A 15,888-nucleotide genomic window follows, 5' to 3' on the forward strand; every position below is an offset into this window, starting at 1 on the left:
TATTGAGGGGAGGATGGACGGGGCCATGTATCGTGGAATTCTGGACCAACATCTCCTTCCCTCAGTGAGAGAGCTGAAGATGGGTCGAGGATGGGTGTTTCAGCACGACAACGACCCTAAGCACACCGCCAAAGAAACAAAAGAGTGGCTGAAGAAGAAGCACATCAAGGTTCTGGAGTGGCCTAGCCAGTCTCCAGACCTGAATCCAATTGAAAATCTTTGGAGGGAGCTTAAAATTCGAGTTGCCAGGCGACAACCTCGGAACCTGAATGATTTGGAGGCTGTCTGCAGGGAGGAGTGGGCCAACATCCCTGCCGAAATGTGCACAAACCTTGTCACCAACTATAAAAACCGTTTGACATCTGTGCTGGCCAATAATGGCTTTTCTACAAAATATTAACATGCTGTTTGTCCAGGGGGTCAAATACTTGTTTTTCCTCATCAGATGGTTATCAATTTTTATAAATTCATATGATGTGATTTTCTGGAATTTTCTTTGGAATTCTGTCTTTCACTGTTAGAATGTACATATGATTAAAATTGTAGATCGTTGCATTCTTTGTAAGTGGGCAAACCTGCAAAATCAGCAAGGGGTCAAATACTTATTTCCCCCACTGTGTGTGTGTGTGTGTGTGTGTGTGTGTGTGTATATGTATATATATATATATATATATATATTGTCTCTCTGACTATATCTGTGCAAATGAATGTGTATTCATAAGAAATAAGTCTCCTCTCCCAGCTCACAGGGGAGTCATTATATATTTTAATTGTAGTGTCTCCAGCTTTTGGAAACCGAAGGCCGAACGGAAGGCTTGCGATAAATGCTAGTCAGAGTCTTTGTCTTGTGTACTTGTTCTTTGATTATATATTTCCTGTGTAATGTAAATGAAAAAAATGGCAAAATGAGAAAACATTTTTATATTCCATAAGAAGAGAGCTAATGAAAATCTTATTGTTTTGGTATCTGCACTGAAACTCATTTGATTTGATATCCAGCCTCCTGTCATTTCATGTCAAACTGCCAGGTTAAACGGGTTTGTGTTCATTTGCTTTTCTTGCTTTATGTACCTGGCTGTGTGTCTCAGAAAGTAAATTGTGATTTACAGCACTGTGATAATGAAAACACTTAGAGATGATGAAAGGTTCCTGCAGTGGTTTTTGATGGTGTTTTGTGTCTCATACAGGGAGTTTTGGAGTTCTCTCTCTGTCTGCTGTTCGCCAAGCTGGTCAGCTACACTTTCCTGTACTGGCTTCCGCTCTACATCTCAAACATTGGTCAGTATTTCCACACATGATTTATTTTTTCCAATAAGGGGAATATCTTATATGTACGATAATTTTAAAATTAATGTTGGTTTTGTTTTTCATTTTCAGCACATTTTGATGCAAAAGAAGCAGGAGACATGTCGACACTATTTGATCTAGGAGGAATCGTGGGTAAGCCTTGACTGATGAGTCACATCACGTGAGATTTTTCCAGTGTGTTTAAGACAGAAGTAGAAGGAAATGCATTAAATATGTAAAATACTGTAGAGATACAACACTGCAGTGTTATTAGTTAGTCTTCTATAGGAGCAAATAAAGGCCTTAATATTTTTTTATTTTATAAGCAACTGAATACATAATGGTAAATTTAACCACTAGTGTTAACTTAATGTTGAAATTTAAATACCACTTACATATTTGACTTTAAACGGCACCTATCTGAATGTAGTTGATTCCGTCTTCCTTTTTGAAATCTCTGGAAGCAATTTGAAAAGTTCAAATTGAAATTTGCAGTGTGCTTAATTTCCAGTCATTTAGCTGAACTTCTTTCTTTTATTGAATGACTGACAGAACATTAACCTGATAGGACAGCTTGATTCCATCTAGGCTTGATTGCTCATCATTATTATTAATATTATCATTATTAAGACTCTGGACAGTTTTAGCATAGTTCTCTGAATAATGGACACTTGAATTTTCTACCCTTAAGATCAAGTTGCTTAAGATCAAATTGCACATCTTAAAATTGCCATAGTCCCTAGTTTGAGAATGTGGGGGTTGTATTATATTCTAGGACTAAACATTTACAATTTCACAACAACAGAGAGAATGTCTGTGTAAGACCGACTCCTGCAGAGGATGTTGACTTATAGGTTCTTTGTAGCCTTAATGTTGCTGGGCTAGAGAGTTGCAAAAAACTCTCTTTATTTATTAAAGTTAACAAGCACTAAAAGTGTTTAGTTTCAAATCATCCACAGAGCAGCCCAGAAGTCTTCATCCAGAAGACTGAATGTCACTGGATGTCATGAAAGTCAGTCAGAGTCATAGTAGTAGAGTTTGACAGGACAGTGTGTCAATAAGCTGCACAAACATGAGATTTACATCCTGCTTCAATGTTTCATATTTCAAACAAAAAGCTTCAAGGATGAGGACTGCTGTTAGTATTACAGGCAAACTTTCCTGATAAGGTAGTCTGTTTTTCCAAAAAGAGGCGTTGTTTTATATTCTAGACAATGTGGTGCCTTCTGAAAATGTCAAAGAGGGGAACTGAAACCACATAAAATTAGACAGATGATTTTCAAAGTAAAATATTTCAGTTTTTGATGTTACTTATTTAAGATTCAAACCCTAACAGCATTTATTTGCTTCCATAGTCTTCAGCTTAGACCTTGTCACTTGTCAGGAGGATGTTTTGGTTGTCAATCAATATGTAAAATACCCAAGTGAATCAAAGCTGAGTCTCTATCAGCTCTGATAGTCCAACCATCCCTGTTTAAATTTGAGATTATTATGTATTTTGAAATGAAAAAATTACTGAAATACTGTAACAGACAAACATCAGCACAGTGCTGCCTAGAAGATCTGACTGAATTTCTTCTTGTGACTACAGGAGGCATCATGGCGGGCCTTGTGTCTGACTACACAGGTGGGAGAGCGACAACTTGCTGCGTCATGTTGCTTTTTGCTGCTCCTATGGTGAGTGTCATCTAATAAATGTAATTATTATATGACAGCATGGTTGTCAATACATTTGAAAAGTCACCCTTTTAACCAGTGGCTCCCTCGCTGGATTCCAAAGGTCATGTGTGTTGATAGGATTAGGCTGTTTGTTTTTGTTTTTCTATATTTGTTTTCAAAACCAACAATGTGTGTGTGTGGTGCTTTTGGATTGCATTGTATTGTAAGGTATTCCTGTTATTGTGTCCACTCATTTTTCTATGCCCATACATTTTTTGTCTGTACAGTGACATAATTTAAAAACCTGTAAATAAAAAATTTGTGTTTAATTTTTTATTTACATGTAGAGCAAATTATATTTGCTTTGTATAGTCTTGACTTATTGTTAATGTTATCCGGTGTGTGAATGTTGTTTTTTTCCTTCTCTGAAAGCCTGCATTTCAATTCAGTGATACATTTGCTTATTATGAGAAACAAAATATCATCTCATTATTGAGGTCAAGATATCTCAATAATGATTCACACTCGAGCAGTAGAAGTATGTGGTAGATAAATATGAATTTTCACCGTAGCATAGATATCTGTAATTACTTGCTATGAGGGCAACATAAAGTTGAATGTGTGCTGATTGTTTGTTTTGTTCATGTTCCAGCTTTTCCTCTATAATTACATTGGACAAAGGAGCCTTGGTACTACAATCGGTAAGACTTCTTTACTGTATTTTGTTTTTTACTTTGGCTCATTCTTTAAAAAAAAGAAAACCTTCTGAGTTTTTTGGGGAAATACTTTGCTATGGTGTTTCACTTTTGGGGAAAAGTAGAGAGTAACAGCTCAATTAGTCCCTCAATAACTTCTCCATACAGTGTACCAAAGTATTAATCCAGACTCCACCACACCTCACCTGATGTAACTCCACACCCCTCCCAGTGTGGGAAACATTGTTTTGTCCTTTGTCCTATATCTTGTTATGTGTACCCAATTTGAACTGAAGTGGTCCTGTTTAAAAACCCCAAATCATTGTTAGTCATCAGAAATGAACGTGAATGTTGGTTTATCTGTGTACAGTGTGGGAAGACAACATAGCTTTTTATGAAAAAGAAGTGGATTTTATTAACAGTATTTTCCCACATGTAGGTATGCTGCTGCTGTGCGGAGGCCTGGTAAACGGGCCGTACGCCCTCATCACCACTGCTGTATCTGCTGATCTGGTAAGACCTGAAGCATCATGAGAAGCACACTGTTTTGTGTCTCTGTCATCTGTTAAACTTGAACACATCACACAACATAAGCAACAAGTCTTTTTCTATAATCCTAATGACATATAGTGGACATAACACAGCACTCTCTCTACTTACATGATGTCTTTGTTGCAACAGGGAACACATGAGTGTCTGAGAGGAAACTCCAGGGCATTATCAACAGTGACGGCAATTATTGACGGGACTGGTTCAATAGGTATGTATTGAGTGTCTGAACCATAGAGATCCAGCATCTTCCATCTTAATGCTTTATTTTGCAGTACTCCTATAAAGCTCTGTTTTAGTTTTAGTCTTTTTCAGCTCATTGTTTTGGTTTTCTGGCCTACAAACCCAAACAACCTTGTAGCTTCTTTTCAACAAAAAAGCCCAGCAACAAATGACAGCCAGACAAAGATAGCGTAGCATCAGAGGCAGTTAAATTTCCCCCTAGAGACAAAAACAGCTAAGAGGTGAATGAGCATTGGACTTAAATTCATCAGGTGTCCCACAAAACTCTGCTCATGGCACAGAAATACAATTGTAGAGCTGTGGAGGGTAATTTTACCCAAAATTAAAAAAGGTTGAAATGGAAAATAAACTATTGTTATATTTCAGTGCTGAGGATCATTAAATGCTAACCAAAAAAGAAGATTAAATACTGAAATGACAAATTGATGTTGTGAAATGTCATTTTGAAAATTGAAAGTGAATAAGATAACTAATAAAAATAATAAAAGCTTTAATTTAAATGTGTAATTGAGGAAGAAGGAAAATGTGAATTATAATGAAATATAAGATATAACTAATCTTTTTGTTTTTCCATTTTCCTCCCTTCCTTTTGCATTTAACAATGGGCTTTTCAATATTAATTTAACATTTCAGCACGTCATGTTTTGTGGTAAAAGCATTTAAAAGTCTAGAAGGTTGAACATTTTTTATTTATCTTAAAAGAGTCAGCAGACAGGCTTTACATATACTGATGTTGGTGTGTTTTCTGTAGGAGCTGCACTGGGTCCTCTGTTAGCTGGTGTGATCTCTCCCACTGGCTGGAACAACGTTTTCTACATGCTCATCTCTGCCGATGTCTTGGCCTGCCTGGTCAGAAACACCACTTTATAAATTCACTGAGATCTCTGTCTCACAGTACAACACAGCAATGCTTGAGATCTTTCTGTCATTGCTGCTTTTTTAATTACTGAATTATATTCACTGATGATGATGTTCCTGTATTTTTGTAACGACACCCTGACTGACACATTGTTTGTTTGCCTTCAGTTTTTGTCCAGGCTCGTTTATAAAGAAGTTCAGGGTTGGTGTGGATGTGTCCCCCGAGCCAGAGAGTGAGTAACACCAACAACTGTGGTTTGTGTGTCAGTGTTGGTGTCAAGGAAAAATAAACTATTGCTATTTTTTAAATACTTTACTTTTATTTACATGCATTTCAGGACATCCCTTGAGATTCTGGTGAGGATAGAAAACTATTACGAAAACTACAATTTGTGTGCTTAATGGCATACGATTAAAGCCCAGGTTAAAAAAAGAAACGACACTCTTCAAAGGCAGAGTCAAATAGATCGATATATAGATCTAATTTGTGTCAAAAAAACAGCCCCCTCGCCTTCAGATTCCCTTATTCACTTTCTTGCAGAGAGTAGATGAGAAGAATGATGCCACTCTATCATGTTTGTGTTAAGGACAGAGGTGGAGGACAGAGCTGGAGCCAGGAGGCAATTAGCTTACCTTAGCTTAGCATAAAGAGAGGGAAACAGCTAGCCCGACTCAGTCCACAGGTTAAAAAATCCCTCTACCAGCACATCTTAATCTCACAAATTAACATGAATGTATATATCTTATGTTAAATCCATACAAAAACAGAAACATAAAAACGATCATTTGTAGTTTTACGGGGAGTTAAGGCTGCTAGAACTATTTCTTGGTGAACAACAGCACAGAAAGAGCTGATCAGACTGATAAACAGTTATTTTATCATGAATTAGTTACACTATGTAACTCCCTCTAAAACCACAAATTGTCATTTGACAGTTCTGTTTTTATATGGATTAATCAATCAAGATTTTATGTGGTAATTAGTGATCTTTATAGGTGTTACTGGATTGGATTTGTTTTCACTGTGGACAGAGCCAGGCTAGCTATTTCCCCCTGTTTCCAGTCTGTATGCTAAAATAAGCTGACAGTCTTCTCATCTAACTCTCAGCAAGTCGTGGAATAAGTGTATTTCCTAAAATTTCAAACTATTTAAACAAATAAGGATATTAACTTAACAACATCAGAAAGTGCAGATTCTCTGACACCATCTGCACAAACATTTAAAGTTATAAGCAAGGATGTTATGTATAATATATATATATATATATATATATATATATATATATGTCTAATAGTCATTCTCAAACCATCTATAACGTTTTTTTTTTATTCATCTTTTTATTCCAGGTTCAAAGAAATCTGAGACACTCACACAATCAAACTAGGAACCAAACAGGGAAAACAATGCTGCCACTGACCTCTTCATACAGCAGACAACCTCTTTCCATTTAAGCTGAATGGGAAATAAACCCTCAGTGGAAGATTCAAGGCACTAAACTGACGATTGAAGCCTTCTTCTTATTGTAAAACAGAGAGAAATAGGTCTTTATGGAGACAAAGCTTTTTTATGACTAATCTTCTCATTTTAACTTGTTTGTTTTAATATTCTTTTATCATTAAAGTGTACATACTGGGAATTTTTCTTAATTTTGTCCTTTTCTGTCTCAGTTACATCATCCTTCAGGTTAATACCATTTCACATTACTGTTTGGTTGCTTTCTAATCTGCAGACTTGATATTTTATAATGTATTTCGTCATTAAAGACCATTTATATATATAAAATGTTTGTCTCTTTAGGACAGAGACAGTAGTCCAGCATTTTGAGAAACACTGTGAAAGATCCAATTTTAAGTTGTTGAGGAGGTTCCTCTCATGTCAGATGATAAAGTGGTTAACGATGTTTAAAAAATCACTCTCTATATTTTGATCTTTTTTTTCTATGCCAACTTTATGGGGCAGGGAATCTGAATATCCAGAAAAACATACAGCTCACTAATCATCCACTAATCACAGGGTTGGAAGATGGATCCCTGGCTCCTCGTGTCCACATGTAAAAGTTTCCTTGGACGAGACACTGAATCCCAAATTGCTCCTGAAGGTTTGACCTTCCTCAAGAAGTAATTTAGCAAAAAATAAGTAGACGAAAGTCCAAATTTAACATCTTGTGCACTGTCTGATTTTATAAAATAGCAGCAGATTGAAGAAATAACATTCTTGTGGATTCACTGAGAAGAAAGGGGGAGAGCATCCTTTGTTGTCATAATGTTCGTTTACTACGGTTTCAACCCCAAAAGGTAATACTTTAACCTTCACCTATATTTAACATTTATATGCAGTGTGTAAACGTTTCATAAATGTAGTTTTAAGCAGGTATCAGCACTTGTTAATGTATTTGTCAAAAACGGTAACTCTTCCTGTGGGCACCCACAACTGGATGCTGGTGTACAAATAGATAATGAATGACTATATAGTGAAAATGCAGTTGTAATAATATAAAATGTTTTTTCATAAGAGAGGTTATAATTGCTGACAAATACTGCTCATTAATTAGAACTTCAAAATGTTCTTTTATCTGCATTAAATTGTGTTGTTAAATTATTGCTCCTAAATGCTTAACAGCAAGGGTTAAAGTGAAGTGTGACATGATATTGTGTGAGCGTTCTGGGTCTCTCAGTGACAGTCTTATCATGTCTGAATAAATCTTTAAAGAACATTTACTTAACTGACACTTATTGTTTGTCTGAGTGACAAAGAAACAGCCTTTCACCTTAACAGATATATCTAGACAGCAATGTTAAGAGTACACTTTCTGGGAAGGGTTTTAGATTGTCTGTCAGGTTTTTCATCCAAAGTTTAACTTCACTGAACTTTAACCTCTCAATAAACTGATCTTGCTTGTGCTCCAGCATTGACGGGATGGATGTTCTGTAGATGCTACATTTGGAAAGCACAGAGAAACCTGAAGATCCCACAGGGAACTTGTTCAGAAAATAATCCCAGAAAACAAGATCAACAAGTCACAAGATTTATAGAAAGATGTACAAATTCTAAAGCAGGAAAATTTAGCTCTTTAGAACTTTTTCTTTTTTTCTGTGTTTTATGTGCACTTCATGATAAAATTCACAGAATTGCCTAAACTGTAGCTGTCAGCACAGGAAGCAACAGGCCTTTGTATCATTAAAAAGAAAGCCAAGCCCATTTCACACAGGGCCATCCTCTGTTTAATGACAGTAAATTAAAGTTGATAAAAAAGCTCCCTGGAGTTAGAGGTAAAGACAAATGATTCCCTGAGACTCAGAAGATCATATGGCACTGTTTCCACATTCACCCTTTGCCATAGTATCTTAAGTAACATCCAAAAAGTAGAACATTACATACCATCATATAACATTTGATAACATCACTGGTATAGTGGTTGGTTTTATTTGATGGATGAGTTATTTAATTCAGAGTATCATACCACTGCAAAACATTTCTCTAAAATAAAATATCCAGTAGACACTCAAAACAGATTATTTTTTTTTAAGATCACTAACACACAACCAAACAAACAGGAGTAGTCAGACCTTGACTTGAAGTCTGAAAGGCAGTTTTATGAGTGAATGTATTAAATAGAACAATCTACGGCAGGAAGGGACTAAGTAAACAGAAGCTCTGGCCTGGACCAGCAGAGGTCGCCATTTTCTCTCATCATATCCAGATTAAAGGAGAAGTCTGATGTGGGTCTATATTTTTCTTATTGTCAACAAATCCCATGAAAACACCAAAACCAACAATGACCAGATCATACTAGAAAGTATTTCCTGTGTAGCCAAAGCATATTCTAGCTTATTCCTCTGTGTCATATAGCTTAGTTGTCCAAAAATCATTAAAAACACATTAATGAGCCACGCCGTCCACTGGGTGGCATGTTCCTTCATTACAATTAACATAGCCTTAGTACTTTGTCTTGAGTCAATACCACGTGCATCGTCCTGCTGCTGGAAATACTTGCTAGTGCACCAAATGTGGATTAATAGTCCCTAAAAAATTCAAAGTTTCTCCTGTTTGAGAAATGTTTGCTAAAAACTGCAGTGCCCAGTTTTAGGAAAATAATTAGCATTTTCTTTTAAGGGAAACTATATATAGACATTTACATTTTGAGTAGGAGTCAATGGTCTTGGAGCTGAGAGCCAGACATAGTTGGTTTTATGGTCTTTTGTTGACACAGATAAAAATGTGTAATATCACCAGCTTTATCCTTTAACCAGACAAACTCTGCAGGGAACAGCAAAGCTGACAGGAATCACACTGCTGAGTGACAGACCGTCAAATGAAAACACACTGCAGCAGGTGACATAACTCATACATTAACTAAAACTATCAAATTACAGTTATCTTACAATCTATAACCAGTTTCAACCATTTCAAATACGAACCATTACAGAAGTGCCCAGGATAGACGACAGCAGACATTTTATAGCACTAAAGGCCTCAGCATGCTTCAAATGAGCTGTTCGTTTGATCAGCTCCTCCAGTGTTTGTATGAATGAATAAACCTGTCAAGCCCTCTTTTTTTCACTTACAAAAGTGTATGCTATTATCAACATTTTTAAAGCTCATCACATCAAGACTACAAGGTCACACAAAAGTGACAGCTATAAACAGTTTTGACTTTAGTTGTGGTCAGAGGACATGTCACACAAACTAGTTTGCTGGAAGCATAGTGAGACCTTTACACATTAACTAAGGCCCAGGTTCACTAAAGGTTTGCGTAAAGCATGCACGTAATTGTTACGGGGCCTGGAGGACGCATCCCCTGTCCCGATGTACAGAAGTGGGAAATTTGACCAAAATCAATATAGGTTCAAACTTAAATTCTTTCCTTTGTTAATTCACACTCGGTTAGGTGGAGGCAGCATTCATTGTACTAAGCATAGTACCACAAAAGAAACAAAACAAGAAGATACTGTGTGAAGGCCTATATGTCCACGCACACCTTCAGGTGGAAATAGAAAACAGAAGCAATGGAAGTTTACAGAAAGTGGACTGCAAAGACGCGGGTTTGAGGTGAGCATTACCTAAACAACAGTCAGAACTTAACAATATTGTCCGCAGCATGCTGTGTGTTGTATTGAAGTTCATTATTTCCGAGTTTGTCTGGGGCGAGAAAGAAAGTTTGTAGAACTGGGCTAGCAGCTACCCTCCACATCACAAGTATTTATATGTATTCCATACAAAATAACTAAAGATAATCTGCATCATCAGTACTCTGAGTTTGACAAGCAATGACAGCAAAGAACCTGACAACTAAACTCGGATTGGTGCACTGAAATATGTGACATTACCTTTATCCAACTCCCGCCCACCTCAAACCAGTGAAAAAAGCAAGGATGAAAACACAAATACAGAAATCTCTCATGTGAAATTAATTGTGTTCAGGGATTTGAAAGTGTTATTATTCAGATTAATTACAATTGAGTCTTATTGTTTTGGTTTCATATCAGTAAAAAAAAAATTTGTACTCAAGTTAAATCCTGAGATCTGGGAACATACAGAAACTTTGCTAAAAAGAAGTCGTACAGGTCAAGAAACATGAGCAAATGATCAGAGCAGATGTAAAGAAGCCCTCAGACTAGTTAAACTTATCTTGGAAGAGGAAACAAAGGGCACAGTAAAATAATTAACCTATTTTCCATTGTAATCATTCATCACATTTAAATGTTTACCTACTTACCACATATTTTCTTATGCAGTGATGGATAATTAGCAACACTTTTGATTTTACCAACAAATATAGTGAACTGTTTTTACGTCTGATCATGTTCCTTGACCCGTTTGCCTCTGTTGTTGCTATGTCACCATGTTCCCAGATCTGAGTACAAGGTTATCATAATAGAGAGATATGATGGCCATAACTGCAATAATAGTGGTGCACTGTATTGGTCACTCCAAGGTTTTTTTTGCACCAGTCATGAATATGCAGATGAAAGTCCTATGAAATCCCATAGCTCTGGCTGCATATTTCTTTAGACAGACTGGCAGTAAGCAATGTAGGATTGCATCAAAGTCACTAACACAACACTAACTATAATAAGAACATGAAAACAGATAATAACAGCAACAACTGAGATCACTATAGTGCAGGATAAAGATGGCAAAAGGAACAGCTTAGCACACAATCTTAACAAATCTGGACCTGAATCCTTCAACATTTGAACAAATTAGTCTTGACAATATTAAATCCAACATTCCCACCAGTGTTTTGTTTTTGTATCTGTCGTGGGTGTGTTTTTCTGTGTATTCTTCATCGCTGAAGCTGATTTATGCAGAGAAAAGAGTCACATGAACAGAAATCAAACAGCTCAAGGCTGTCAGGACTTGCGTGAGCTTGAGTGTTGACAGCAGTGTGGTGTGTTTCTGTCCTCTGCGTGTGCTGCTGTTTTGTCTTATGGGTCCATCTAATGTTAAGCCTGTAGTTGTTACCCTGTTCATAACAGGAACATTGTGTTCAGTGTACATCCTTCTCAAACAAAGCAAAAATCTTCAAAAGCTTCATATGATACAGTTCATGTTTCTCAGTGATGATATACGGAAGGATTCCATGTGCGGTACCAGGACCTGAAAGACCAAAGACAGTATTATTCACTTATTATTCACTTGAAATAGTTTTTTTTCATTTTATGAAATATCCTTATTTGGTTTCTATCAGAGAGTTAGATGAGAATATCTAGCAGCTGGTTAGCTTAGCTTATGAGACAGCTAGCCTGGCTCTGTCCAAAGCCGACAAAATCTGTCTACTTGCACCTCCAAATCTCCTTTTTGATCATTTGTATAAAAACTAAAGTATAAAGGAAACAATTTGTGTGTGTGTGTGTGGGGGGGGGTTATGTGCCGGACTATTTCCTGGCTGGAACCAGTAACATCCTGGAGTTTGCGTGTTGCTTGAGCTTGTTGCTCAGTGTCGAAAAATAGTTCTGTGCGGGGCTAACAACACAAGAGCTATATGAAGCTTGTCCACTAACATTCGGAGCGTATCATTACATTATTTAATCCCATTCATGTGTGCGGGGAGCCAACAGGAAGTCTTGGGCAAGCATCCTCTCTACTAGCTCGGCTGAAGATGGGCCCTAGTGAGGATGCTCTATGGGCCCAAAAACACGGAAGCGTGAGGAAGCCTAGGGTGGGAATTAATGAGACACTAATCTTTAAACTAGATATCCAGTTCTCCTTAATACATCTTGCTTTCGGAAACAAACTACATATTAAACTATTCCTTTATCAGCTGACACATTTTAAAAGCAACATGTTAAATTGCCTTTTCACAGCTGAAAGGCTCCATGTTCTGCTATCTTTGGTGTTTAGGTTAATGCTTATTTCTTTCTTACCCTGGTGTGCTGTAGGAAGCTGGGTTGACCTGAGACGCTAAAGAGACAGAGGCTGCAGACAGACTGTTGGGAGAAGCTTCACGGCTTACACTGTTTGGAGAGGAATTTGATGAAACTGGAAGGAAAATGTTAAAAAATTAATGAACATGCACCCGCATGCAGAAACCCACAACCATGGATCATAAACGGCACAAACCATTTGTTTTTGTTTTTTTATTAATGTGCCAATTAGTCTGGGATTGTGAAATAAGAGATAAAAATGTTATTTTGTTTCCAAAATCAAGAATGAACTTCCACACTAACTAATGTAAAATGCAACAATAATATAGGGGAACATACATGTATCATTACATACAGTAATAGTTCAGTAGTTGAATGTAGGAAACAGTACTTGCCTCCGCCTGAAGCCAGAGGGCTGTAGGATCTGGACACTGAGGCCTGAAACAGTTTAAATGGATGAGGAAAAAGCCAACTTCACATTAGGACTGGAAAATGCTTGCTTTATCATCAACAATTTCCATATTCAACACTATATCACAAGAAATCTTCTGATTTCAACTGTTTTTAATTAAGAAGGTCAGCAGAAAAAACTCTGTGATTTACAAGAGCTAAATGTCTTCTTTAATTATTTATTTCATAAGCCTGGGGATGGCTTGCGTGTGCAATAACTTTTACTGAACTTACAAATGGCTTTCGTTTTTAATAAATAGTCTCCTTCAAGACTAACCTAAAGGAATAGTTCATCATTTTGGGAACGTGAATTATTTGCTTTCTTTCTGTGAGTAACATGAGAAAATACATATCAACCCACATGCAGGTGTATTAAGTAATGAGTTGGAGTCAGGATGTGCTAATCAGTGTTGCGCCTAACTTATCATAAAGACTGGAGGCAGGAGGAAGCTGCTAAACTTGCTCACAAAAAGTCAGCACACCAAGAACATGACTTGACGCTGGGACTGATTAGACTGTATTATTCAGAGCAAGGACACACTCTCTTGAAAATGTGTATAACTGGTAAAAAACTAATGTTGATAATAATAAATTAAATGTATTATTCTTTTTTTTTTGTTGGAGGGTGGTGCCCTATCACCCTCTATTGGCCAGCAGTGGCCGCCCCTGACATAACGAGAGTGACTGAGTGAGTGATATTGACATTCTTATCTCACCCTCAGAAAAAAAGGAACAAGTGTATCTCCCAAAATAATGTTTTACTATTTCTTCACCAAGCTGAAAAATATATGATAATATTAGCATAGTAAATAGTAAAGAAGATGACCCTCTAATGTGACATATTTGTGCTTGCACAAGATTGGTGTAAAAGTTAGTAGTTCAGCGGCTTGCACACTGGCCAGAATTTAACAAACACAACAATCCTACATGGTCTCATTTAAAAGAAGTTGATGATTTAGACAGCTAACCATTCTGGAGTTGTAGCTGTGTGATTTGACCGATAAACTAGCCACTGGGCAGTAGATCCTCTTCTCCTTCTGACGCCGATTACAGAACCAAACTCGAACCACCTCCTTCTCCATGGACAGCTGCTCGGAGATTAAGGTTATCTCCTCTGAGTTGGGCTTGGGGTTCTGAAAACAAAAAATTGTTCATGATTCCCTTCTTTAAATGTTAGAATGGGACGTCTTTAAGGTTGACAGCTGCCTGGCAACCACTGATGGCGTCCGTGAGTTTCATCATCAGGGTCTCTTGTTTATGACATTTTCAGTCAGACATTGATCTGGCCATCCTGCAACTAAAACTTTGTCAACTGTGGTAACAGTTTAAAATAAAGTCAGTATTACATCATACTGAACAATCAGAACGTATTATGAATAAGTTTAGCTAATAAATTGAAGTTTAAGAAGGCACCCATTCATAAATGATAAAATACATAAAAACAGTTAGCTTGAAAACAAATGTGTAATTTTTAATATTTGTTTGAACAATGCATTATGTATGAGTAGGACATACTGGCTGGGCAACAGTTGTTCTACTGAAGGATTTTAATGCCACTGTTAAGTACAAAAAAAGTGTTCAACTTTGGTGCCCCCAGCAGAGTCTAGCAGGCTAATGCTAGCAGCTCAGGTACAGCGGTGCTCTGAGCTAAATGCTAATGTTAGCATGCTAGCATATTCACAACAACAATGTAAAAATGCATGCTAACATTTTAATGATAAAATTCTAACTATTAGAAACAAAATTCACCAAGACCTGCCCTTAACTGGCACCGACTTATCTCTAAACTCAGGAACCTTAGAAACAGCTGTAGAACCAGATATATGTTTAGACTGTTTTGCTTCCCTCAACCTTTACCAACTAACTTCAATAATTTCTTCATCTAAACCATCAACCTGCCTCTTAGACCCCATCCCGACTAGGCTGCTTAAAGATGTTTTACCTTTAGTCAGCACTTCTATACTATATATGATCAATCTATCTTTATCAACAGGCTATGTACCACAGTACCTCTAAACCTCTTCTGAAAAAGCCCAAACTTGATCCGGATGTTTAGCTAACTATAGACCTATATGTAACCTTCCATTTCTCTCTAAGATCCTGGAGAAACCAATTGCTGTGTGACTTTCTACAGAGCAATAGTTTATTTGAGGATTTTCAGTCAGGATTTAGAGCTCATCATAGCACAGAGACAGCACTGGTGAAAATTACTAACGACCTCCTTATTGCATCAGTCAAAGGACTTGTCTCTGTACTGGTTTTATTAGATCTTAGTGCTGCATTTGATACCATTGACCATCAGATCCTATTGCAGAGACTGGAACATTTCATTGGCATTAAAGGAACCGCTCTAAGCTGGTTTAAGTCCTATTTATCAGATTGATTTCAGTTTGTACGTGTTAACAATGAGTCCTCCATGCACGCCAAAGTTAGTTATGGAGTTCCTCAAGGATCTGTCCTCGGACCAATCCTCTTCACTTTATATATGCTTCCTTTAGTCAATATTATCAGGAAATATTCCATAAACTTTCATTGTTATGCAGATGATACTCAGTTATATCTATTGATCAAGTCAGATGAAACTCATCAGTTAGCTAAACTTCAAATGTGCCTTCAGGATGTTAAAAACTGGATGACCTGTAATTTTCTCATGTTAAACTCAGATAAAACTGAAGTTATTGCTCTGGGGCCTAAGCACCTCCGTGACGCATTATCTAAAGATATAGTTTCCCTTGATGGCATCGCCCTGGCCTCCAGCACCACTGTGAGGAATCTTTGA

At 37.1% G+C, this 15,888-nt stretch overlaps 2 protein-coding genes across 2 annotated transcripts in view; one reads left to right on the forward strand and one right to left on the reverse strand.

Moving 5' to 3' along the window:
• The window catches only part of slc37a2 (solute carrier family 37 member 2), a 16,776-nt gene extending 9,848 nt beyond the window's left edge, over window positions 1-6,928 (forward strand). Inside the window, exons 10-18 of the mRNA XM_046040853.1 lie at window positions 1,188-1,278; window positions 1,378-1,440; window positions 2,879-2,964; window positions 3,599-3,647; window positions 4,081-4,154; window positions 4,323-4,401; window positions 5,185-5,282; window positions 5,460-5,524; window positions 6,639-6,928. Coding sequence (XP_045896809.1) covers window positions 1,188-1,278; window positions 1,378-1,440; window positions 2,879-2,964; window positions 3,599-3,647; window positions 4,081-4,154; window positions 4,323-4,401; window positions 5,185-5,282; window positions 5,460-5,524; window positions 6,639-6,654 — 621 coding nt within the window. The 3' untranslated portion in view covers window positions 6,655-6,928. The remainder of the gene's footprint in view (window positions 1-1,187; window positions 1,279-1,377; window positions 1,441-2,878; window positions 2,965-3,598; window positions 3,648-4,080; window positions 4,155-4,322; window positions 4,402-5,184; window positions 5,283-5,459; window positions 5,525-6,638) is intronic.
• A 1,584-nt stretch (window positions 6,929-8,512) lies between these two features.
• Window positions 8,513-15,888, reverse strand: part of pou2f3 (POU class 2 homeobox 3) — a 44,388-nt gene continuing 37,012 nt past the window's right edge. The window contains exons 9-12 of the mRNA XM_046041012.1: window positions 14,078-14,242; window positions 13,055-13,097; window positions 12,660-12,774; window positions 8,513-11,892 (exon numbers count right to left, since the gene is read on the reverse strand). Of these exons, the coding sequence (XP_045896968.1) occupies window positions 11,850-11,892; window positions 12,660-12,774; window positions 13,055-13,097; window positions 14,078-14,242 (366 nt within the window). The 3' untranslated portion in view covers window positions 8,513-11,849. The remainder of the gene's footprint in view (window positions 11,893-12,659; window positions 12,775-13,054; window positions 13,098-14,077; window positions 14,243-15,888) is intronic.

This window comes from Micropterus dolomieu, linkage group LG23 (assembly GCF_021292245.1).
Source record: "Micropterus dolomieu isolate WLL.071019.BEF.003 ecotype Adirondacks linkage group LG23, ASM2129224v1, whole genome shotgun sequence".
Taxonomy (NCBI): domain Eukaryota; kingdom Metazoa; phylum Chordata; class Actinopteri; order Centrarchiformes; family Centrarchidae; genus Micropterus; species Micropterus dolomieu.